Source organism: Sus scrofa, chromosome 2 (genome assembly GCF_000003025.6).
Source record: "Sus scrofa isolate TJ Tabasco breed Duroc chromosome 2, Sscrofa11.1, whole genome shotgun sequence".
Taxonomy (NCBI): domain Eukaryota; kingdom Metazoa; phylum Chordata; class Mammalia; order Artiodactyla; family Suidae; genus Sus; species Sus scrofa.
The window spans coordinates 126,269,428-126,296,248 of record NC_010444.4 but is presented as its reverse complement, the minus strand read 5'-3'; the positions used below and the strand labels follow the sequence as shown (position 1 = coordinate 126,296,248).

At 38.6% G+C, this 26,821-nt stretch overlaps 1 protein-coding gene across 2 annotated transcripts in view; it reads right to left on the bottom strand.

Moving 5' to 3' along the window:
- Window positions 1–25,036, bottom strand: part of SNX2 (sorting nexin 2) — a 58,619-nt gene extending 33,583 nt beyond the window's left edge. Inside the window, exons 1-2 of one of the 2 annotated variants that reach the window (XM_021084682.1) lie at window positions 24,854–25,036; window positions 610–733 (exon numbers count right to left, since the gene is read on the bottom strand). In XM_021084682.1, the coding sequence (XP_020940341.1) occupies window positions 610–733; window positions 24,854–24,961 (232 nt within the window). In that variant the 5' untranslated portion in view covers window positions 24,962–25,036. The remainder of the gene's footprint in view (window positions 1–609; window positions 734–24,853) is intronic. The other variant, XM_013986699.2, reaches the window with a different exon arrangement.

Sequence of the window (26,821 nt, the reverse complement as noted above, 5' to 3'; positions counted from 1 at the left end):
TGTTTGCTACAATCATTAGGTCTGAGTCCAACTACTGATCAAAATAATCAAATTATAATGTTCCCGCTGTGGCTCAGTGGAAACTAATCTGACTAGTAACCATGACTAATTTTCAAATACTTCAAAAACCAGAGAGGGAGTTCCCGTCGTGGCACAGTGGTTAACGAATCCGAATAGGAACCATGAGGTTGCGGGTTCCATCCCTGCCCTTGCTCAGTGGGTTAATGATCCGGCATTGCCGTGAGCTGCGGTGTAGGTCGCAGATGTGGCTCAGATCCCGCGTTGCTGTGGCTCTGGCATATGCTGGCAGCTACAGCTCCGATTAGACCCCTAGCCTGGGAACCTCCATATGCTGCGGGAGCAGCCCAAGAAACAGCAAAAAGACAAAAAAAAAACAAAAAAAAACCCAGAAAGGATCACATTTGTGCAACAGCTTTTATTTTTCACAAAGCAATCTGATGGAAATTTCTTTCTCTCCTAAATATTTGGTTAACAAGAAGAGCGAACACTAATACTTTGACACAAAACGTCAATTTTGCCTTAGAGAATATTTTCTAACAAGACATATACTACAACTGACAATTACTAAACAAATATATTTCCAATTACCTGCAAAAAGATCTTCTCTGTCATCATCTAGCACAACTTCTGCAGGTTTTGGGCCGTTGGAGTTAGTACCAATATCTTCTGCAAGAAGACTAGCTGCAGCTGGTTCTGGAGATGATGGACTGGACTGTTAAAAAATAATAATTGATAATTATTATTGGCATGTTTACCTGTTATAGTTATGTTTCTACACACTACAGAAGAGAAGAAAACAGGAATGTTACTTAAAATTCCTCCTTTGAGGGTAGGAACGAGCGAAAAACACTGTTACTCATCTTCTCCTTACTTAAGAAGAAGTCACTTAGGATTTTAAAAAGACAATCTTTTCTAGTCGTCCAGTTACACTAATTCATCATGCTGAGTTATAATTAACAAAAACAAAATTTAATGATTTATATATCATAATATCTGATGTAATAGTAAAAATCAGATCTTGAAACCATGCTACATGAGTAACAAATTCAAATTACTGCTTTACCGTAATAGGAAGGTTTAACCTAGTTGAATTAGGACTACGATTATTCTAAAATTTCTGCAGCTTCAAACTAAAATATGCCCTCACCCAAATATTTACATGTCAACTAAGCTAATGGACTATTTTTGTACTTCTTAAAGTACAATGATCAGCATAATAGAATCAAGATTGTAAAGCTTTTATCATAGTTTTCTTACAGTAATAGTTAAAACCAATACTTAAAAAAATTAAAAGGAAGTTTTAAATGTCAAAAGCACACAGCTCAATTTTTCACAAACCCAACATACCCGTGTAACCGGCACCAGATCGTGAAAGAGAACATTATCATCAACTCCAGAAGCACCATGCAGGCTCTCTCCCACTCTTTACCTTCTCCCCACGTACACTTCTCCCAATATGGAGTTAGTGTTTCCTGTTTTTGCTCTTTGTACAACTGGAATCCTAAAGACTATGTTCTTCTGCGTTTGGTTTTTGATCCTTTTTTTTTTTTTTTTTTGTCTTTTTTAGCTATTTCTTGGGCTGCTCTCGCGGCATATGGAGGTTCCCAGGCTAGGGGTCGAATCAGAGCTGTAGCCACTGGCCTACGCCAGAGCCACAGCAACGCAGGATCCAAGCCGCGTCTGCGACCTACACCACAGCTCACGGCAACGTCGGATCGTTAACCCACTGAGCAAGGGCAGGGACCAAACCCGCAACCTCATGGTTCCTAGTCGGATTCGTTAACCACTGCGCCACGACGGGAACTCCTGGTTTTTGATCTTAATGTCATGCATACGAGATTCTTACATAATGTTGGGCGTAGTAACAGGACAGTCCTCTTACTGTGAATATTCCATTGTGTACATACACCACAACTGATCCATTCCACTGTGGATAGGCATTTGGGTGTTAGCAGTTCTTTACCACAACCAGGAGGGCTGTAGGAACTTTCTAGTATATCTTTCAGCAAGTGTGAACAAATTTCTGTTTCGTGCGTATCTAGGAGTGAAATAACTGGATCACAGGGTAAGTGAATGTTCTACTTTAGAAGATACCACTAAACAATCCTCCTAAAGTGGTTATATAATTTACATTTCCACCAGCAATATATGAAAATTTCGGGTTCACCATATCCTTGTCAACGCTAATATATTCCAGCTTTTCATTTTAGCTATTATGGAGGGTAGAGAGTGTGCTTTGAATTTGTATTTCCCTGATAAATAATGATGCTGAGTAATTTTTCAGGTTTAACAGACATTTGGGTATCTTCTTTTGTGAAGGATTTCTTGAAGTGTTTTTCCCACCATTTCTATCGTTCTTTTTTTTTTTTTTGTCTTTTTGTCCTTTTTTAGGGCCACACTCGTAGCATATGAAGGATCCCAGGCTAGGGGTCTAATTGGAGCTGTTGCTCCTCCCCTTCGCCAGAGCCACAGCAACGGAGGATTGGAGCAGAGCCTGCGACCTACACCACAGCTCACGGCAATGCCAGATCCCCAATCCACTGAGCAAGGCCAGGGATCGAACCCGCGACCTCATGGTTCCTAGTTAGATTCGTTTCCACTGCACCACGACGGGAACGCCTGTAGTTCTTTACTAGATAAAAGTTCTTTGCTAGATATATATAACAAGTATTTTCTTCTCATTCATACATTACTTTGTCTTTCCACTTACTTAATGGCAGATATTGATGAAGAGAAGTTCTAATTTTAGTAAGGGTATATTATCAATTTTTGTTTTATGACTAGGAAAGTTTTTGCAGGATCAATAATAACCTTTTAAGGCCACTCCTAATTCATAAGATTTTCCCATCAGCTTTTTAAGTAAATTTATCTTCTATGGCAAGAAGACCTTTTTTTTTAGAGTTTTCAAGAACAGTTTAAATTTCTTAGAGGAAAATTCAAAGGAGAAGCTGGGAGTTCCTGCTGTGGATCAGCAGTAACGAACCCAACTTGTATCCAGTGGGTTAGAGGATCAGCATTGCTGTGAGCTGTGGTGTAGATCGCAGAAGCAGCTTGGATCCCGCGTTGCTGTGGCTGTGGCATAGGCTGGCAGCTGTAGCTCTGATTCAACCCCTAGCTTGGGAACTTCCACAGGCCACAGGTGAGGCCCTAATAAAATAATAATAATAATAATAAATAAAAATCAAATAAATAAAGGAGAGGCTTTCTTGTCTCTCGGGGTTCACTCATTATTACAAACCTAAACTCTCATAAAGGTGGGCTTCTATTTACTGTAGCATTTTTTCTTGAAGGAATTTAAAAGGATTAAGCTTTTATTATAAGTTTTTTCTAGAAGATGTTCCTGACAACCTAAACTTCATCTCTAGCTGAATCTGGTTAGGTGAGAGGCATATATGCTCCCAGAGCACATCTATTTCTTCTGTCATGGTTTCTCTTACCATACTATAATTACTACCTGTTTTTTTTTTTAACTATAAACTCTGCAAGGAAAGAATATCTTGCTTATTATTTTTCACCCAACTCCTGGCAGCAAACACTCAGACTGTTAACTGAATTCTAAGAAAATAATTATGAATATGCCTAAGAATTGGCTGTAACTTTGTCAATCAGAGTGTCTATAATACTGAAAAGTTTGAAATACCCTAAAGCACATTTACCTAAAAATGCAGTAGAGTGGCTCCAACATCCATTCATGGTAAAAGCTTTTAGTAAACTAGGAATACTGGGGCCTTTCTCAACTTGAGAAACAATATCTACAAAAAACCTACAGCTAACATTATATTTACTAATGTGAAGCTCAGAGCGTTCCCACTAAGATCAGGAACAAGGCAAGGATGTTCCCTGTCACCACTGCTTTTCAACATCATTTTGCAAGTCCTAGCTAGTGCAAAAAGATAAAAGGAAATAAAAGGTATACAGACTGGGAAGAAATAAAACTCTGTTCACAGATGACATGCTCATCTACCTAGAAAATCCAAAAGAATCAAGAGAAAAGCCTTCCAGAACTAATAAGCGATTATACTAAAGTTGCAGGATACAAGACTTTTTTTTTTTTTTTTCTTTTTAGGGCCACACTTGTGGCATAGGGAAGTTCCCAGGCTAGAGGCTGAATCAAAGCTGCAACTGCCAGCCTACACCACAGCCACAGCAACACCAGATGCTAGATGCATCAGTGACCTACACCACAGCTCACAGCAACGCTGGATTCTTAACCCACTGAACGAGGCCAGGGATTGAACCCATATCCTCATTGCTACTAGTCAGGTTCTTAACCTGCTGAGCCACAATGTGAACTCCAACAAGACTAACATATAAAAGTTAATCACTATTCTATACACCATCAACAAACAGAATTTGAAATTAAAAAAAAAAATGTACACCAGCACCCAAACAACTAAATACTTAGGAATAAATCTGACAAAAATATGTACAATATCTATATGAGAAAAACTAAAAAAACTTTAGCAAAGAAGTTTAAAGAAGAACTAAATAAATGGAGAGATATTCCATGTTCATGAATAGGAAGACTCAATATCATCAAGATGTCAGTTATTCTTGACTTGTTCTACAAGTTCAGGGTAATCCCAATCAAAATCCCAGCAAGTTATTTTGTGGACATCCATAAAATGAAGCTAAAGTTTACATGGAGAAGCAAAAAAAAAAAAAAAAAAAAAAAAAAAACCAGAAAAAACAACACACTACTGAAGGAGAAGAAAAAAATGAGAGGCCTGAAGCTACAGACTTGAAGACTTACCATAAGGCTGCAATAATCTACACAGGGTGGTATTAGTGGAAGAATAAATAGATTAGTAGGACTAGAATAGCCCCAAAATAGACCCACTTTAATATAGCCAACAGATCTTTGACAAAGGAACAAAGGCAATACAGTGGAGGAAAAAAAAAAATCTCTTCAATAAACAATGATAGAACTGGAAACCCACAAGCAAAAAAAAAAAAAAAAAAAAAAAAAAAATCTAGACACAGACCTCACAGCCTTCACAAAAATCAACCCCAAATGGAGCACAGACCTCAATGTAAAGCATAAAAGCATAACGTTCCTAGAAGATAACACAGGAGAAAATCTAGATGACCTCAGGTTTCATGACGAGTTTTTAGATACAACAGAGGCACAATCCATGAAAAGAATACTTAGTAAGATAACTGACTTTGCTAAAATTAATATTAAAATCTTCTGTTGTGCAAAAGATACTGTCAAGAAAATGGAAAAACACAGGAGTTTCCTTCGTGGCTCAGCAGTTAATGAACCCGACTTGGATCTATGAGGATGTTGGGTTCAATCCCTGGCCTTGCTCAGTGGGTTGAGGATCCAGAGTTGCTGTGGGCTGTGGTGTAAGTCACAGATGTGGCTCAGATCCCACATTGCTGTGGCTGTGGCCTAGGTCAGCAACTGCAGCTCCAATTCAACCCCTAGCCTGGGAACTTCCATATGCTGCAGGTGTGGCCCTAAAAAGCAAAAAAAGAAAGAAAATGGAAAAACAAGCTGCAGACTGAGAAAAAACATCTGAAAAAGACAGAGCTGATAAAGCACCGTTATCCAAAATATAGAAAGAACTCTTAAAATTCAACAATTAGAGGAAAAGAGCAGAGAGCACACAATGGAAGCCATAAGGCAGGGTTGTAATGTTTCAGATGGAGACCTTGCGCCCAAGCTGGATCCCAGAAGATGAAAGAAAAGATTTGTGAGTATGTGTTCTCCATTCGGAACTTCCTCATCTATGTGCCCTACTGGGAGTCATTTCTTTAATCTTAAAGAAACTGGACAGCACATAAAGAGTGGGCATCATGTGTGAATGCATGATATGAAGAACCTGTTTCTATTCCTATCTGCAAATGAATACGCCCAGAAAGATGTAAGAGCGTCTTAGATTGAATGGACATAAAAATTCTACTTAAGAATAAGTTTGACTTTGCTAAATGAACTTTATAGCTATAAAATAAAGCTATTTGGAATGAGGTCCTACAGCAAAAGGAACTATATCCAATCTCTTGGGATACACCAAGGTAGAAATTAATATCAGAAAAGGAATGTGTGTGTTCGTGTGTGTGTGTGTGTGTGTGTGTGTGTACATGTATGACTAGGTCACTTTGCTGTACAAAAGAAATTGACAAAACATTGTAAATCAACTATATTTTTTTAAAAAGAGGACAAATAAAAAAGACAAAGCTAATTGGGAATTACGAAAAGATATCTTGTGGTCACAGTACATCCTTTTGCCTGTGACATTCAGCCTCTGTGAATGCTGGTATAGTGGTAAATGATGTCAAACTCCATTTTCTAGCAAATATTAATTTTATAGGGGAATTATATGTGCAAAACAAAAAACAAAAATCCCTCAACAATTAGAAAATAAAAAACCTAATTTACAAATAGGCTAAAAACCTTAACAGACACTTTACCAACAATATACACATGGAAGATAAGCACATGAAAAGATGTCCCACATCAGATGTCATCAGAGAAATGCAAATTAAAATGAGACACTACTCTACCTCATACTGGTACACTCTATACACCCATTTTTTTTTTTCCTGCACCCACAGCATGTGGAAGTTCCTGGGCCAGGGATCAAAGCTGTGCCATAGGTGCAGAGCAACGCTGGACGTTAATAACTCACTGTGCCACAAGGGAACTTTCTAGACACCTATTTAAAAGGTCACTGACAACAACAAATGCTGATGTGGACGTGGAACAACGGGAACGCTCCTTCACTGCTGGGTGGGATACAAAGTGTACAGCCACTTTGGGAGATAGTTTGGCAGTACATTTATAAAATAAACATACTCTTATCATATGTTACAGCAATCACGCTCTTTAGTATGCATCCAGAGGAGCTGAAAATTTATGCCCACACAAAAACATGCACATGTTTACAGCAGCTTTATTCATAATTGCCCCAACTTAGAAGCAATGAAGATGTTCTTCAGTAGGTGAATGAGTTAATAAACTAAGTACATCCAGACAATAGAGTATTATTCAGACTAAAAGGAATCAACTACCGAGCCATGAAAAGGCACAGCGGAAAGTTAAACGCATATTACTAAGTGAAAGAAGCCAGTCTGAAATGGCTGTATACTGTATGATTTCAACTATACGATATTGTGGAAAAGGCAAAACTACGGAGAGAGTAAAAAGATCAGAAGGTTGGAGGAAGGGAGCGATGAAGAGGCAGAGTAGAGAGGATTTTTAAGACAGTGAATCTACTCTGTATGACAGTATAATAGCGGACACACATCATTATATATTTGTACAAACCCAAAGAATGTACAACACCAAGAGTGTACCCTAAAGTAAACTATGGACCTTGGTTGATTATGACACGTCAGTGTGGTTTTGTCAATTGTAACAAATGTATCACCATGGTAGACAATGTTAACAATGAAGGATAATGCATGTGTAATGGCATTAGATGAGACATCTCTACACTTCCCACTCAGTGTCGCCATGAACTTAAAACTGCTCTAAACAGTAAAAATCTATTTCTCAAAAAATGTAGTAGCAAAGTGGCATTTACTGACACTGAAGATACTTATAGTATAACATTATACGAGAGGTAGTCGTCTATACATGTGATCCAGTTTACTGATGCTACTCAGCAAAGATAAATGTTGTTTCCGTAGTTGGCCCTCTGCATTTGGAAGTTCCAACAGATTCAACCGAGTATAGATTAAAAACATTTTTTAAAAAAGTAAGTTCCAAAAGCAAAATTGGAATTTGCCACATGCCAGCCTATTTCAACAATATTCACATTGTGTTTACAACTACTCACAAACATTTATATTGAAAGAAGTATTGTTAAGTAAAGACCATTTAAAGTATGTGGGAAGATATGCATAGATTATATGGAAATACTATGCCATTTTATACAAGAGATTAACATAAATGGGATTTTGGAATCTGTGGTCCTGGAACCAAAACTCTATAGATAACAAGGGAGGGACTGTACTTGTTTCGAGTAAGATACAGGCACTAAGGTCCTACTTAGAGCTTGTACACTAACTTCATTTTGAACAAAGGTATTTATCTTTAAAATATCAAAACTTCCTAGGGATCAAAAGTTCTAGATTCTGGTTCTGTTTGCACACTAACTTGTCTATTGTTTACATAACAAACTTCCCTAGGTAGGAGTGTTTTGCCTATACAATGAGAACAACACCAGAATTGCTATTACAGTCGTTTTTAAACTACCCACTTTATTATCTTACAATTTTTTTCTTTGTTGTCTTTTTGCCTTTTCTAGGGCCACTCCTGCGGCACATGAAGGTTCTCAGGCTAGGGGTCGAATCGGAGCTGTAGCCACTGGCCTATGCCAGAGCCACAGCAATGCGGGATCCGAGCCGAGTCTGACCTACACCACAGCTCATAGCAATGCCGGATCCTTAACCCACTGAGCAAGGCCGGGGATCAAACCTGCAACCTCATGGTTCCCAGTTGGATTCGTTAACCACTGAGCCATGACGGGAACTCCGATTATTTTACAATTTCTAAATCTAGAGTAATCTAACTTTATTTCCTTTCACATTTAACCTTGCTTGATAATTTTGAGAAAAACAAAGTACCAAAATTTGTAAAAATTAAATGCAACTTTAAAAATAATAAATCTCAACTCACTGCTCTAACTTAATGCTTATGTAGTGTTTGTGACCAAATCTCAAAAGAAAAGACACTCAACAGATGCCAACCCCAAAACAGCCCAGATGTTGGAAGTATTACTTAAAGAAAAATTTTAAGGCTTTTCTAAGCTCCATAAAGTGAAGATAAATACAACAGAAATGAATTAAAAAACAGTCACAGCAAAAAAAAAAAAAAAAAAAAGTCCAGAACTGAAAAAAAATTATCTAAAAGTTTACAGAATGGATTCAATAAAAGAATGAAGAAAACATGAAAGTGTCAATGAACTTGAAAATAAACCCATAAGTATGCACTCTGAATAATAGAAAAAAAGAAAGTTGGGAGTTCCTGCTGTGACTCAGTAGGTTAAGAACCTGACATAGCATCTGTGAGGATGAAGGTTTGACACCTGGCCTCACTCAGTGGGTTAAGGATCTGGCATCCCTCAAAGCTGGGGTGTAGGTTATAGGTGAGGCATAGGCCTGCAGCTGCAGCTCTGATTTGATCCCTGGCCCAGGAACTTCCATATGCTGCAAGCGCGGTTGTAAAAAGGAAAAAAAAAAAATGTTGAATAAAATGAATTTTTTAATTATATTCCCCAGGGACCTAATCTAACATTCTTGTTGCTAAAGTCCCTAGAGAGATAAAAATTTCTTGCAGCAATACTTACAGAAAAAAATGGTTGAAAATTCCTTAAATTGAAGGACATAAATGTATAGATTCACGGAGCAAAAATGTACAGATTCGAACCTCAGACAGGATAAAAACAGAGAGAACTATGCATACACACATTATCACAGAGCTAAAAATAAAAGTAATAGGTGAAAAAAAATGAAAGAAGGAGAGAAAAAAACAACATTTTTACAAGGGTACATCAACTCAAATGACTGTAGATTTCTCATCAGAAATGAAACAAGCTAGGAAAATAGTTAAGAATAGTTTCAAATTGATGGAAAAAAGAGCTGTTAACCCAGAAATAATCTATAAACAGCAAAAATACCCTTCAGGAATAAAGTTGAAATAGTTTTCAGATGAAGTGCAAATAAGAGAACTCATCATCAGCAGACATGGTCTTAGGAAAAAAAAAAAAAACTAAAGGAAAGTCTCTATGTTGAAGAAAAATGATATAAAAAGAAACACTGATCTAAAAAAAGGACACAATGAACTTCTTTGCAGAACAGATACTGACTCACAGACTTTGAAAAACTTATGGTTTCCAAATGAGACCGGTTGGGGGGGAGTGATACACTGGGGGTTTGGGATGGAAATGCTATAAAACTTGGTTGTGATGACGTCTGTACAACTATAAATGTAATAAAATTCGAGTAATTAAAATTTAAAAAATAAAATAATGATTATAAAAAAAATACTGAATGAAGGGAAAACAACAGAAATGCTAGATATCTGAATGACAAGAAACTACATTTTCCCTCTTCAATCCTTTAAAATAGGTAAGACGGCTCAAAGTAAAAACTGCAGGAGTTCCCACCATGGCTGAGTGGTAACAAACCCAACTAGCATCCATGAAGATGTGGGTTCAATCCCTGGCCTCACCCAGTAGGTTAAGGATATGGCAATGCTGTGAGGTGTGGTGTAGGCCAGCAGCTAGAGCTCCAATTGGACCCCTAACCTGAGAACTTCCCTATGTCTCAGGTGCGGCCCTATAAAAAAAAAAAAAAAAAAAAAGTAAAAATTGTAATATAGTACATAGTTACAATACATGTAGACTGCTAACAACCTATAATGTATTACCATAACTGAATGTTCATATTACGCTAATATCTTAGGTATTCATAGTCCTCTCACACAAAAATTAGAGAAAGTAGAACTAGTATATTTATAGAACAAAAAGTACCCTTTATCTCAAAGTTCAGTGCCTGAGGGTGGAGGACAGGATGGAAATGGTGTGGATGGTGAGCAGCTCCAGGAATGGCTATGGTGGCGGCCGTCATCCCACTGTGGGGAAGCTATGAGGCATGTACTTTCTATGGATGCCCATCCATCGGCAGCATTGGAATCCTGTTCTCAGCTGCAAACAGAGCAGTCAGGAACAGTCAGCCACTCAAGAAAGGCTGTGAGAACTCACTTGTCCTTGCCTTTCCTTGTCTCTTTCAGCTTCCTAGTAAGTTCGAGAAGAGCTGTTCTTGGGAGTTCCCTCGTGGCTTAATGGGTTAAGGATCTGCTGTTGTCACTGCCCGGCACAGGTTCAGTTCCTGGCCTGGGAACTTACACGTGCTACAGGCATGGCCCCAAAAAAGCAACAGTGATAGTTTCTAGGTGATGAGAATTATAGTAGTCCAAGACAGGCAATAAGGAGGCATATATTCTTTTCTTCCAACATCATGATCTGGTAGTTTGCTGGAGATTGTTTTTATAAAAAGTTTCAAAGTTGCTAATATTTCTTAAAAAAAAAAAAAAAAAAACAAATAAAAAACCCCACAAAAAAAAATCTAGTGATGTAGATTCCAATCAAGATTAAGTCAGTCCACCTGAACCTCTTCTACTGATGAACACTAAATGCTCTGAACAGAATACAAAAACAACATCTAAAAGTAAATAATAGTCAGATTGGGGAGAGAGCCAAAAAAGTGAAAAATGATCCTTAAGAGGATGAATTTCATGATTTTTTTTTCTTCTTCTCTCACCCAGCTTTTCCTGAGAATGGCACCAAATGCAGAAATACACTAGGAGTATGTGAAGAAATGACTCCCCCTCCCCTCAAAACACAAACAAAAAGAACCAAAACCTCATCTATTTGGGTATAACACCAGGGCCCTTACAACCTAGAGAACACAGGCGGAAAGTTCCTCTTTTCTCTTCTCCCCTGCCCTCTCCTTTCCTCTTTTGTCTCTGCCATGAGCCCAGACTTAGTTGCTTACTTGCACGACACAGCAGTGATGAGAGCACAAGCATCAAAAACACCAAGAGAAAATCTACTTCTCTAGTCAGTTGAACCAGGAAAAGGGGGCCCAGGAGCATCAAGAGCAGGGGACAGAAATCATCACTGGTATTTTCTCTCCCTTCTTTCACTGCTTTTCTACAAGGCTGGTCCAAGCTGAGCTGAAGCAGACAGCTAAAACCCTAAGAGAAGCATAAGTTTCTGGGAAATGGCCTTGGAAAAAAGAGATCGGCATCTCTTTCCCAAAAGACAAGGTCTGTTTACTGTCCAGTATAATAAAGATAATGTCTCTTATTGTACAAAGAACATGCAGACTTATTGCCTATTATAAATGATTTAGGTTTCCTAAGCTCAGGTTCCTCAGCTGTGACACAAATCAAAGGCTGGTGCAACAAAGGCCTGGACCCCTTCATCTCATCATCCTGGCAAGAGCAGGCAAGGGAAATGGTCACAAACAAGCTCATGCTACTTGCAATGCTTTGAGTAATAAAGTCCTTTATCCTGTCAATTCCCAGCAGCCATAAAATAAATTAATCTGTTAGCTTACCAGGAGGGTAAAGTTTCAGGCCATTTACAGTTCTTGAATGAAAATCAGTGACCTTGAAGATAAATCATTAGGAAATAGCCAATGTGAATAACAGAGAGGGAAAAAGAAATAAAAATGAACAGAACATCAAGGATCTGTGAAACAATATAAAAAAAGGTCTAATATTCATGTTACTGAGTCCAAGAAAAAGAGCAGTGCAAAAAAATATTTCAAGAAATGATGGCTAGAGAGTTCCCATTGTGGCTCAGTTTGTTAAGAACCCAATTAATATCCATGAGAATGTGGCTTCAATCCTGGCATCACTCAGTGGGTTAAGGATCTGGTGTTGCCGCAAGGTGTGGCATAGATCATAGATGCGGCTTGGATCTGGCATTGCTATGGCTGTGGAATAGGCCGATGGCTATGGCTCCTATTTGATCCCCAGCCTAGGAAAACAAACGATGGCTAGAAACTTCCCAAATCTGGCAAAAGACATCAATTTACAGATTCAGAAACTGGCAACTCCAAATAGGACTTCAGAGAAAACTAGCTGCAGCCGCATCATTAAAAATGACAAATCTGGAGTTCCCGTCGTGGCGCAGTGGTTAACGAATCCGACTAGGAACCATGAGGTTGCGGGTTCGGTCCCTGCCCTTGCTCAGTGGGTTAACGATCCGGCGTTGCCGTGAGCTGTGGTGTAGGTTGCAGACGCGGCTCGGATCCTGCGTTGCTGTGGCTCTGGCGTAGGCCGGTGGCTATAGCTCCGATTGGACCCCTAGCCTGGGAACCTCCATATGCCGCGGGAGCGGCCCAAAGAAATAGCAAAAAGACAAAAAAAAAAAAAAAAGACAAATCTGATAAATAAAAAATTAAAAACTTGAAGCAACTAAAGAAAAACAAAAAATTAAACTGATGGGAAGAATTAAAACAACTCATCTGTCACATCAGAAATCAGAGACCAGAAGACAGTAGCAAAAAATCTTTTAAGTACTGAAAGAAAAGAATTGCCAATGCAGAATGCCATATCCAGCAAAAATGTCCTTTAGGAATGAAGATGAAATAAAATGATTCTCAGATTAAAGAAAACTATAGGAATCTGCCATCCCTAAATCAACTCTTAAAAAAAAAAAAAAAGTGCTAGGAGACTTTCTTTGGCCTGAAAATACATAAGAAAGTAACAAAAACTTAAACCTTTAGGAATAAAGGAAGAGCCATAGAAATGGTAATTAGGGAAATAAAATAGACTATGTTTCTTCTCTTAAGTTATTTAAAATGTTTATAACCAGGAGTTCCCATTGTGACTCAGTGGGTTATGAACCTGACTAGGATCCATGAGGACTTAGGTTTGATCCCCAGCCTCAATCAGTGGGTTAAGGATCTGGTGTTGCCATGAGCTGTGGTGTAGGTCACAGACACCAGCTTGGATCCTTTAGTGCTACAGCTATGGCAGAGGCCAGCAGCTTTGATCTGATTTGATCCCTAGATGGGAACTTCAGTATGCCTCAAGTGCAGCCCTAAAAAAGCCAAAAAAAAAAAGACACAAGGGAACTAGAAAATATTTTAATGAATTAAAACAAAAATACAGTATCAAAAACAGTGCTTACAAAGAAATACATAGGTAAATGACAACACTCAAAAAGAAGACTCAAATCAATGATTCAAGCTTCTATCTGACAAGACAGAGGAGCAAATTAAACAGCAAGCAGAAGACAGAAATTAATGAAATTTAAAAACAAGATAAAAAATAGAAATCAAGAAGCCAAAGACTGATTTTTTTGAAAAGATTTCAATAAAATGACAAACCTTCAGTAATATTAAAGTAAATAAGCAAACAAAGAGATGATATAAATTACCAATAATGAATGGTAATTCATTACCACTGAATGAAAAGGGAGAGGCATTACCTACAGACCCCACAGATATGGTAAACGGATAATGGAGCATTATGAGAAATCTATGTTCATAAATTTCACAACTTACACTGAATGGACAAATTCCTTCAAAGTCACATATCACCAAAGTTCACCAAGAAGAAATACACCACAAAAAAATTCAAAGATAATGAATTTGCAGCTAAAAAATCTTCCAACAAACAAAACTGTATGTTTAGATGACTGCACTAGCAAGTTTTGTCAACACTTAACAAAGACATAAGACTAATTTCATACAACTTTCAAGAATATAGAAGAGGGGAGTTCTCTTGTGGAGCAACACAGTAGGTTAAGGATCCAGTGTTATCACTGCTGTGGCCTGGAAACTTCCAAGTGGTATGAACGCGACCAAAAAAAAAAGAATATACAAGGGAGTTCCCATTGTGGTTCAGGGATAACAAACCCGACTAATATCCATGAAGACGCAGGTTTGATCCCTGGCCTTGCTCAGTGGGTTAAGGATCCAGCGTTGCTGTGAGAAGACAAAGCTTGGATCTCATGTTGCTGTGGCTGTGGTGTAGGCCAGCAGCTACAGCTCCACTTCAACTCCTAGCCCATTACCATACGTCTCAGGTGCGGCCCTAAAAAAAAAAAGGAATACAGGAGTTCCCATTTTGGCTCAGCGGAAATGAATCTGACTAGTATCCACGAGAACGCAGGTTTGATCCTGGACCTCGTGCAGTGGGTTAATTACCTGGCATTGCCATGAGATGTGGTGTAGGTTACAGACACAGCTTGGATCTCATGTTGCTGTGGCTGTGGTGCAGGCTGGCAGCTACAGTTCTGATTCAACCCCTAGCCTAGGAACTTCCATATGCAGCAGGTGCAGCCCTAAAAAGAACAAATAAATAAATAAATCATAATTAAGGGAGGAAAAAAAATATGAGTATTTTCCTTCCATGAGCACGCAAGGGGTAAAGATATCCACTCTCACTAATTCTTTCAATATTATACTGGTGGTGCTAGGTAGCGCATTAAGGCAAGAGGAAAAAAGGCATAAACAGAAAGAAACTGGAATTCCCGTCATGGCACAGCAGAAACGAATCCGCCTAGGAACCATGAGGCTGTGGGTTCAATCACTGGCCTTGCTCAGCGGATTAAGGATTTGGCGTTGCTGTGGCTGTGGCATAGGCTGGCAGCAACAGCTCTGATTGGACCCCAGCCTGGGAACCTCCATATGCCACAGATGCGGCCCTAAAAAGAAAAAGAAAGAAAGAAAGAAAAAACTACATCAAAAAAAAAAAAAAAAAAAGATTAGAAAGAAATGAAGAGTTCCTGTTGTGTTGCAGCTGAAACAAATCTAATAACCATAAGGATGTGGGTTCCATCGCTGGCCTTGCTTAGTGGTTCGGGGATCTGGTGTTGCCGTGAGCTACGGTGTAGGTTGCAGACGCCGTTCAGATTCCAAGGTGCTGTGGCTGTGTGGATGCTGGCAGCTGTAGCTCCGATTTGACCCCTAGTCTGGGAACCTCCATATGTTGCAGGTGCGGCCCTAAAAAGCAAAAAAAAGAAAAAAGAAAAGATTAGAAAAAAATAAAACTAATTAATTAATCAAAGACAACATGATTGTCCACATAGAAAATCCTGAAGACTCCACAAAAAACCTACTAGTGTTTTGCACTTGCAGAATACAGGGTCAACATGCCACCAATGAGCAAATATAAAAAATATAAAAGCACCCCAAAACCATAAATTACTTAGGCATAAACAAAACATGTACCATATCTGTATGCTGAAAACCACAAACACTGATGAAAAAATCAAATAAGACCTAAATAGAGAGAAACAGGATACTTAAGGCTTAATGGCTTAGTCGTGTTAATACATTAATTCTCTTCCAAACTAATCAATGGAATCATCACAACTCCAACTAAAATCTCGGCAGGAATTTTTGGTAGCAATCAATGATCTGATTCTAAAATTATACGAAAAGGCAGAAGAACTAGAATAGCCAGAACAATTTTGAAAAGAACAAATTCAGTGGATTCACACTACCTAATAACAAGTCTCAGTTACAGTTATCAAGACAGCACAGAACTGTCAAAAAGACAGTTAAAAGATCAATGAAACAGTCCAGAAATAGACCTACACACATACATGCTCTATTGATTTTTGACAAGGATGCAAAGACAACCCAAGGGAGAAACTTTTAAAGTCTAGCTTCTTTAACTTAGTATAAAACATGTGAAATTCATTGATGTTGTTGCACGCACTGAAAAATACTATCAACCAAATGAAGACTTACAGAACATTCCACCCAATAACAGAATACACACATTCTTTTCAAGTGCACACATAATATCTACTATGAAAGGTCACATTCTGAGCCATAAGACAATTGTAATGACATCATTATCTTTCAATAAATGGTGCTTGAACAACTGGATATTTATATGAAAAAAATGAACCTCAACTCATAAGAAAATCAACTCAAAATCAATCCAAAGTCTAAATATAAAAACTCAATCTATAAATTTATAGAAGAAAACATAAGCAAAGCCTTTAACGGACTTAGGTTAACATAAGCAAAGCATTTCACATGTAACATCTAAAGCACTATTAAAAAAAAAAAAGGATAATTTCAACCTTAAAATAATGCATTTTGCTATGTGAAAGATACTGCTAATAGCTAATAGCATAAAAAGACAAGCCACAGACTGAGGAGAAAATACTCCCAAAACACACATCTGCCAAAGGATTTGTAATCAGAATATACGAAGAATTCTCAAAACCCTATAAGAAAACCCATTCCATTTTCAAATGGGCAGAAGATGTGAAAGAACACTTCACCAAAGACAATTTTCAGATGGAGAATACGCAAAAAGATACCATCGTTAATCATTAAGGAATGGATATTAAAACCACAATAAGATAACAGTATACACCTCTTCCAACGGCTAAAACTCAGTGGTATGCTGGCAAATATTTAGCAATCAGGTCTTCAGGAGAGAGGACCCTGAATTTTAGCTTTTTTTAATTTCTGTGGCATAAACACGCCCTCCATGGCTGATTACTTCCAACTGAATGTGGACCTAGGGAGTATGTACTTTCCACTGCACAGATATAACAAACACATAAACTTAGGAGCATAGAAAATAGTGAAACATAGTAAAGAAATGAGGAAGTGATGAGTTTTAAATATTTATTACTTTTGTTTTTAATATAATTTAATTATGTTTATATAATTTAATTTTTAACAATGGCTGTTTACTAACCAGCTTACAAAATTCCTGAAACTCTAAAGATGAGTTCTTTCAAACCAGTATAATCTAGCCCCAAGCATGCCACTGCCTGAAAAAACTACCACCACCAAGTGCTGACAAGGATGTGGAACAAATGAATTTTCAATCACTGAAGAAGAGTCTGGTAGTTTCCTTTTTCTTTTCTTTCTTTCTTAGAATCTTTAACTGCATTAGATTTCAGAGATAAAATGGATGGAAACCTTGACCAGAGACTAAAATGCACAAACTAGCTGCCCTGAAGGCTCCTTGGGATCAGCATTCAGGATTCAAACACTCAATAATACATACAAAGTGTGACTCCCAGAATAGGAATGAAATTTCAATATTAAAATAGCTTTGATGATACTTGGAAATACACTGACATGCTTGTGTCTTGAAGCATCATGCTTTTGTTTTAATGAAACCATATATTATCAATTATCAGACCTGGCAACACTGTCCTAATGGATATGATCTTGAATTTATTATTAACCATTAACTTGTGAAACTAAAAGCACATAACTTCGTCTCCTACGCGTTGTCGCCCAAGAATCTTTCTGGCAGAAAGTTTGGCAGTTTCTTAAAAACTTAAACATACATTTACCACACAACCAGAAATCCTACTTCTAAGTATGTTGCCAAAACAGATGAAAACTGTGTTCATAAAAAACCTGTACATAGATGTTTATGCTGTGTCTACTCATTAATGCCAAAAACAGCAGAAATGTCCTTCAACAACACTGATACATACATACAAAGGAATACTAATTCAGCAGTAAACAGGAATGAATTGCTGATAAACGCAGCATCATCAATTAATATTGGATGTTTTAGGTTACGTTAAAGAAGCTACTTTCACAAAGTTTCATACTGCTTTATTTATACAAAGCATAATTCTATTTAAATGAAATTCAAGAAAAGACAAAACTATTGGCAAAAACAGATCAAGTGGTTGCCAGAGGCTGGGAGTAGGAAGAGTTAACTACATAAGCGAATTTTTAGGGGGTGATGGTAGTGGTGTCCTTTTCCTGACTGAAGTAAATTTTATCACAACTAAAAATTATCACCACAGGAAAAAAACACAAGAGTTCAATTTTATAACAAAGTGGACCTTTGAAAATTAACATTAAAGATAAATTTTACTCTTTTTAAGAAAGAAATATGAAAAAAATTGAGCACTTCTGCCTTAAGCAACTTCACAGAGTAACATTTTTTCAGGCACTAAAAATAGTTCATTCTAAACCCTTAAATTTAATGGTGTCCAAAGAAGGTGGTCACCTAGAGTTATACCACTTCATAAATCTCTATCTAGTAATTTTCTGTGTTGTTCCCTTTAAACACCTGGTCACAAAATGTCTTTGCTCTGAAACCCAGGTAACTTACAGTGAAATTTTCAAAAAAATTAATACATTTAAAGTTGGATGCCTAACTAAAGATTAGAAAACAGAATTAAGAAAACAAAGGGTTTCCTTAATTCTGTTTCTTAATTCTGTTTTCAGGGTTTCAAAGATCATCTCTATGCAATTAAGTGACTCCAATCTTCTACATTATTTCCATACCATGTGCATATTTTTTTCTTTTTAGGGCCACATCTGTGGCAAATGAAAGTTCCCAAGCTAGGAGTCAATCGAGGCTGCAGCTGCTGGCCTATACCACAGCCACAGCAACACAGGATACGAGCCATGTTCTGCAACCTACATCAGAGCTCACAGCAACAGCAGATCTTTAACCCACTGAGTGAGGCCAGGAATTGAACCCACATTCTCATGGATACTAGCTGGGTTCGTAACTGCCAAGCCACAATGGGTACTCCCCATGTGCATATATGTATTTCAATTACACATATATCATGTGCTTTGCAGGTGTTTGTTCACAAAGCTGTGTTTTTGTGTTGACTCCTGTTGATTCATATACTCTATGAGGGCAGGAACTACACTTCCACAGTCTGGGTTAGTGTCAACCATTCAATAAATCTCACAGACTCTCAAATTTCTATCTCTAGTCCAACCAGTATTTCCAGCTGCCTGATAGTATCTTCATTGATATAACTTAACCCCAAATGAAACAATCTTAAAATTCCTTCTCCCAGACACTTAAGGCTTAAGATGACCTCTTTTTTTTCTTTTTTTTTTGGCCATGCAAGTTCCCCCGCAGGAACTGAACCTGTTCCACAGCAGTGACCCAAGCCACACCAGTCACGATGCTGAGTCCTTAACCTTTAGGCCATCAGAAAACTCTTTTATTATTTTTACTTTTCTTCTTGAGGCCTTTAACCTCAGACTTAAAATAACCTCCCACTTAAATTTATCCCTCAGACTGCTAGCACATTAATCTTCCTAGGTGATCATGTTACTGCCCTGAAAACTTTCCACAGCTCTCATGTGCCTGCATAACTAATTTCAAAGCTCTTCACAATCTCACCATACACACCTGTAACATCCTATATTCAGCCGCCTAGAATTATTTATGGTTCTGTATAATATGGACTAAACCTTAAGTGACACTTGCTATTCTTCCACACTGAAATTTCATTCCACCCTTCAAGGTCCCTGTTAATTACTGCCATCTCAATGGCTTTTCCTAGCCAACATCAGCATTTACTGTTCAACTACTATGCATAAGGAACACTGATAGGAATTGGAATCCCTCCCATTTCACTGGTACATTCAGTGCAAACTGGTGCTTTCAGATCTACAGTCACAATCAGTCTAAATCAGAGTTTTTTGTAGCCTCTTCTCCATTGGAGAGTTACTGTCTTCAAAGATTTGCATTATCTTGCTGATACCTGCACTCCCATTATCATCTAAAAAGGATGGCAGAGAGTAAATATTCAGGTTTTAATTGAAGTCAACCAAGTACAGTATCTTCTGAGCACTTATGGCATGGAATTACATGGTGGGAAAGGAATTCTAAGACACGTGAACCTACTACACAGAAATTTTTAAACTGCCCTATAAACTTTATCATGCGACAGTGTTAGGGAAACTGTAGCTCTCAGATTAACTTCAACTGACTTTAAGATTTCAGGTTTGTCCAAGAACCACGTATAAACATCTATATAGTCAATTGATTTTGAAAAAGAATGCCAAGACCATTCAGCAGAGAAATTAAAGAGTCTTTTCAACAAATGGTTCTGTGACAAATGGACTGCCACATGCAAAAGAAGTAAACTGGACTTTACTCCGATACCATATACAAAAGTTAACTCAAAATGGGCTAAATATAAGAGCCAAAACCATAAAATTCTTAGAAGAAAACAGGTGTAAATTTTCATGACCTTGGATTGGAGGCAGGGGATTCTTAAATATGATGCTGAAAGCATGAGCTACAAAATAACAAAATAAATTTGACTTCATTACATTTTTTTTTTTTTAAAAATGTGCTTCAAAGAAAATCACTGAGAATATCAAGACAACTCCACAGAATGGGAAAAAATAACTGGAAATCATGTATCTAACAAGGAATGTGTACCAAGAATATATAAAAAATTCATATAACTCAATTAAAAAAAAGTCCAATTAAAAAATAAGCAAAAACGGAGTTCCCGTCGTGGCTCAGCAGTTAACGAATCCGACTAGGAACCATGAGGTTGTGGGTTCGATCCCTGGCCTTGGTCAGTGGGTTAAGGATCCAGCATTGCCGTGAGCTGTGGTGTAGGTTGCAGACGCGGCTCAGATCCTGCATTGCTGTGGCCCTGGTGTAGGATTGGCTACAGCTCCGATTCAACCCTTAGCCTGGGAACCTCCATATGCCATGGGAACGGCCCTAGAAATGACAAAAAAAAAAAAGGAAAGGCAAAAAAAAAAAAAAAAGCTGTGAACAGATATTTCTCCAAAGGTGTACAAACAGCAATAAGCACATGAGAAGATGTCTTCAGGAAAATACAATCAAAATCACAATAAGATACCATTTCACATGCATTATGGTGGAGAGAATCAAAAAGTTAAATAACAAGTGCTGATGAGATTGTTGAAAAATTGGTTACCTCATCTATGGCTGGTGGGAATGTAAGATGGTGTGGTCATTTTGGGAAATCCATTCCAGCCATTCTTCAAATGACTAAATGGAGAGTCACCATATAACATCTGAACACAAATGTTTATTGAAGCATTACTTATCGATAGCCAAAATGTGCAAACAACACAAATGCTCAACAAATGACAAAATGTATAAACAAAATGTAGCACAGCCATACAATGAATATTACTTGGGGATGAAAAGGAATAAAATATAGACTTTCAAAACAGTCTGCTAAGCAAAGGCAGCCAGTCAAAAGACCACACATTACATGATTTCATTCAAATGAAATCCAGAATAGGGAAGTCTATAGAGACAGAAAGTGAATTAGTCCTTGCCTAAGGTTGGGGACAGAGGGGTTTAGGGAATGGGGATAGGAGGTGAGAGTTAAACGTACAGAGTTTCTTTCTGAGGTGATGAAAATGTAAAACTGCACATACCTGTGACTATACTAAAACCCATAAAATTGTATAAGCTAAATGGATACATTGTATGATATATGAATTATATTTCAATAAAGCTATCTAAAAAAAGAATAGGCATATAATATAAATTAACTGACTTTTTTAAGGTGTTGCCTTACCACTCGATGCCGCTTTAGGGCAAATATCTTTTAAGCTTAGAGTTACATCATTTAAAAAAAAGGTAGTATTTCCACACAATGTAAATGCTCACCTCTCGGATACCAAAAAAGAACATGCTTTTGCCATATTTTTTCCTTTCTTATTCCCTTCCCTGCCCCCTATTCCAGCCCTTCACCACTTTGTTTCACAGTCACAACAGAAACATAAACTAGGGGTTTAAAATATGATTTAACTACTGAATACAGCCTTATGTGACAGTTCTTAATTTTGAAAGGAAGGAATTTAATATTGGGATAAAAATATACTCATGGCATACATATACACTAAGTTGTATAGTCAGTACAAGCTTAACAATTATGACTGTGAAGCTATCTATAATTTGATTTTCACTTATATGGATTTCAATTAATCTTTCTTTCTCCAAAAGCCGTCAAGGGAAAAAATTTTTACACGAATAATATCTTTCTTCTTTTTTTTGCTTTTTAGGGCCACACCCCCGGCAAATGGAGGTTCCTAGGCTAGGGGTGAATCGAAGCTGTAGCTGCCAGCCTACACCACAGCCATAGCAATGCCAGATCCGAGCCTGTCGGTGACCTACACCACAGCTCACGGCAATGCTGGATCCTTAACCCAGTTAGCGAGGCCAAGGATGAAACCTGTGCCTGCTCCACGCACATCCCTGCATCCTTCTCCATCAGTGGCCTCCTGGATACTAGTTGGATTCATTTTCACTTCGCCACAGTAGAAACTCCTGAATAATATCATTTTTAAAACTATGACTTACTTTTTTAAAAAAAAACATAAAGACATTAATTTGTATGTCTTTCTTACAATTTACAGCTTAGGTAATAACTATTCAATGCAGATGATCTGTATCAGAATCACCTTTGGCTTTGCAACTCATTATTGTCAACGGACAAGAAGCAATGTCATTAAGAAAAGTTTGTTAAAAATGCAGAATATTGGCTTATCCCAGCCCTCCAGAATCATAATTTGCACTTTAACAAGATCTCTAGGTAACTTAGATAAAAAGTCTGAAAAGCATAATCTAGAACACTTAATTAAACACCCAGATTATAGTGAGGCAAAGGCATGTGCATTTCAAACAAGAATGCTATGGTGTTTCCTGAGCACTGAAGTTTGAGAAGCACTGTTCAAAAGAAAAGTGAGTATACTGAAAAACATTCCTTTAGAGCAGCTTTGGTATACTAATAAATACTGCCATATTCTTCCCCAAATAGCTTGAAAAGCAAAACAAAATTCTCAATTTCTTAACTCTCAGTTATACTACCTTAAAATGACCCTGAATGAGTCTCATGAAATAAAGGGTTTAGATGATCAAAATAAACTTTAAAAAAAAAGTTCTTAATGCACTAAGCAAAACAAATTTATTCACACCCACAATTCTGTAGATTTTTACTGAAAAAGTCAAATATCTTATTAAAAAGTCCCATCTAAATGGGAAAAATAAATTATAGTTCATTTTACTCAACTTTCCAAGACCTTAATTAAAAAGAATGCTTAAGTGTTCACAACATGCTAGCTTACACTATGTCAATTAAGTTTTTTCTGATCCTTGCTGGTGGAAAACCTTTGTAGCCCCTCACAGGAAATACAGGTCTTAGGATCCAACATAGACACTAACCTTCAGTACACTTTAAGGTAGGCTGCAGAGTGTATACAAAGGACTAAAAGGATATTAACCTCAAAAGGCAATTCACATGCAAGACAATTTTTACCAATTCCCAAGAGATGTTGGTTTAGACAATTCAGCAAACATTTGCTAAATGCAAATGTTCAAAATTTTGTGAGGAACACAAGGATGATCAAAGCACTATCCCTAGCCCCAAGAAGCACACAATCTTGAGAAGTGGGGCTTGGCCAGGAACTTGCATATACAATTAGAAGAATGTGGTCAGTACTGAAAACAGTACCCGAAGTTCCCAGTTTCAGGTAACTGAACGTCAAATAAAGGATATTTTACTGTAATTTCCCAACTGATTTCGTGCATAGTTGAACAAGCTAGGAAAGCTTACTAAAAAGCACTTTATAAGGAATTATAGCCCAAAGTAAACAATTTTCTGGGAAATTTGCTTATATTTTAATACACATATACATACTTAAAGTTGGGCTATGAGGTGTGTGTGCTCTCAACAAAAGCAAAGCAATTCAAACATGAACTTGATACAGGAGGCCCAATACAGTTAAGTTCATCGAGGGCGTTTCCTTTGACAAAAACAGGAACATTTAGCTTCAGAGATCGCTGATCATGCGAGAAAAGAGGAAAAAGGAGTGAAGATCTGTTTTCATTTCTCCCCTGGTAAATTAAAAAAAAAAACCAACCTCCCCCAGCCCACAGGAGTTTCCTGGACTCTTAACTTTATATTTTATCAATACTATGGCCCTTTGAAAGCCTAGAAACTTAAGAAGACAAACAAAATCGGTCAAACGCAGGTACGTATTAACACGCCAAAACAGAAGCCCCTCCCTCAAAGGGAACTAGGGGCCACGAAGGGACAGGATCGGGAAAAGTGCATTCATGCGCTCCCTACAGCGCCTAGGACACTCGGCATTCTGTACTCTGCTCTCCCCTTTCAGAGGCACACCCTCCCTTGGGAAGGAAAAAGCAAGCACCCCTTTAAAGGAGCTGCGGAGGTCGCCCAACAGCATGGTGAGGTTTGTTGGGACCCAGGGCAAGACCTTCTCTGCTCTGTAAAAGGAGGTGCAAGTGACACTGAGGAGGGCCAGCGGGGAAAGGACACTCCGATGCTCCGTCCGGTCCTGGCCCCTTTGGGGATTAGGCTGGCCCCGGCCCGCAGACTGCTCTCGTAAGGAGGCCTAGGGGCCAAGCCAACTCGAGCCTATTGACAGGTACCCGAGGTGGGGCCCGGGTCACAGGTGTCGCCCCAACCAGGTCCTTGCAAACCGGGGGGTGGGGAAAGACAAGTCAGGGCAGGGCAAAGGCACCTAAAGGTGAGACGCGCGGCGGGGGCGGAGCGCGGCACCCACAGCAACGCAGGCTCACCTCTAGAGTGGAGACAGTGCTGGTGAACAGGTCCTCTCCGTCCTCCAGCTCCTCAAAGTCGGTGGGTTTCCCGTCCCCCAGTGGAGGAGGTTCCCTCTCGGCCGCCATCTTCGCTCGCCCAGACTACTGCGCGAGCGGGACCTCGCGGACCTGTCACGTGAGCACGCACGGCTGGGCTGGCGCGCCGGCCGCCAGGCTCCCCCGCCTCCCCAGCCAGCCTCACGCGGCCCCGCCCAGCAGAGCGAGGCCCCGCCCCCTGCCCGGTGACGCCACCCGCTCCGAGTTGGGGCGTGCAGCCCCGCCCCTTTGCCCCTCCTTCCACCTCCACATCTGGGTGGTGGTCACTTTCTCACTGCCAGCCTGCAGTACTGACTTTTGTGGAAGAATCTTAAAGAGTTTTGTTACCACGTCGTCTTCTTAGCAAGGCTAGGCCAAAAGATTTCTGTTGTCATTACCAGTTTTAAAATCTCCTTTAGGAGTATTAAGAACTTGAAGACCACTCTTTGGGCTTGGATTATGCACAGACTAAGGCGCAAGATTCAGGACTGGCGGCAGAGAGACATCTCTTAAACTTCTAGGCTGTTCCACAGAACTTTCTGACATGATGGAATTATTCTGTATCATTGAAATGTGACTAAATTCACATCTAATTCAGACTGAGGAACTGAATTTTAAATTGTATTTAATTTTAATTACCTTAAATATAGTCACATGTGGTTAGAGGCTACCTATTGGACAATGCAGCTCTAGATAACAAAAACGTCCTGAATAACTTGTCTGAAGTTTACTCCAATTCCAATTTCATTACAAGCCATACAGTATTTTTCCTCAATAAAGTGTCAGAAAGGCTGGAAAAATGACAGTTTGGAAACCAATTTCATCACAAGCCACACAATATTTTTCCTCAACAAAGTAAGAGTCAGAAAGGCTGGAAGAATGACAATTAGGAAAAATCAGTGGATGATTGGTAAGAGTACCGTACTTGGTTCCTTCTGGCAATTACTAGATCATCACTGTGGGAGGGTCTCCTGGAGAATTTCAGCTTAAATTTCTTTATTTAAATGGGAATGTTACCTTACTCATTTCATTGCATAGGATTTTTGTCAAGCTCAAATGAGAAAATACGTGAAAGTCTTCAGAAAGATAAAGAGTGCTATGCCAATGCAAGGTATATTCTTAGAAAATTGAAAGGGGGCATAGCAGATAGCAACCTGAAGTTTTAAGTTTGCTGGAGAAGAAGGCTTCACAGGGATCTCTCTCTTTCTCTCTCTCTCTCTCTCTCTTTTTTTTTTTTTTTTTGGCTTTTTAAGGGCCAAACCTGCAGTATATGGAAGTTCCCAGGTGCTAGGGATCTAATTGGAGCTGCAGCTGCCAGTCTACACCACAGCCACAGCAAAGCCAGATCCAAGCTGAGTCTGCAACATACACCATAGTTCACAGCCACACTGGATCCTTAACCCATTGAGTGGGGCCAGGGATTGAACCTGTGTCCTCTAGGATACTAACAGGGTTTGTAACCCACTGAGCCACAATGAGAACTCCCCCCCGCGTTTTTTTTTTGTTGTTGTTTTTTTGTTTTTTTAAACAGGGATTCTTTACAAGTAAAGTAAATACAAGCCCTCAGCCCTCATTGGCCTGGGAGTTTGAAGGCCTGGGTTCTACCAGCTATGTGCAAGACTTACTTAGCAGCACAGGAATTATCATTTTTTTAAAAATACACTGGGAGCAGAAAGTTTTTCTACTCATTCTTATTCTTTCCAGCCCTAAGTTTCTGAATTTCTATGATTAGTATCAAGAAACATCAACCTGAACTATGATTAATTTAAGTACACCAAGGTCCAAATGTTGCTTGGGTGGGTTTGATTCATGGGCCAGTTGTCCCTACCATGCTGCCATCACCATTGCCATTGTTTTCTGCCTAACTGGAATAATCACCTGTTGAGGCACATTCACTGGCCTACATTCCAC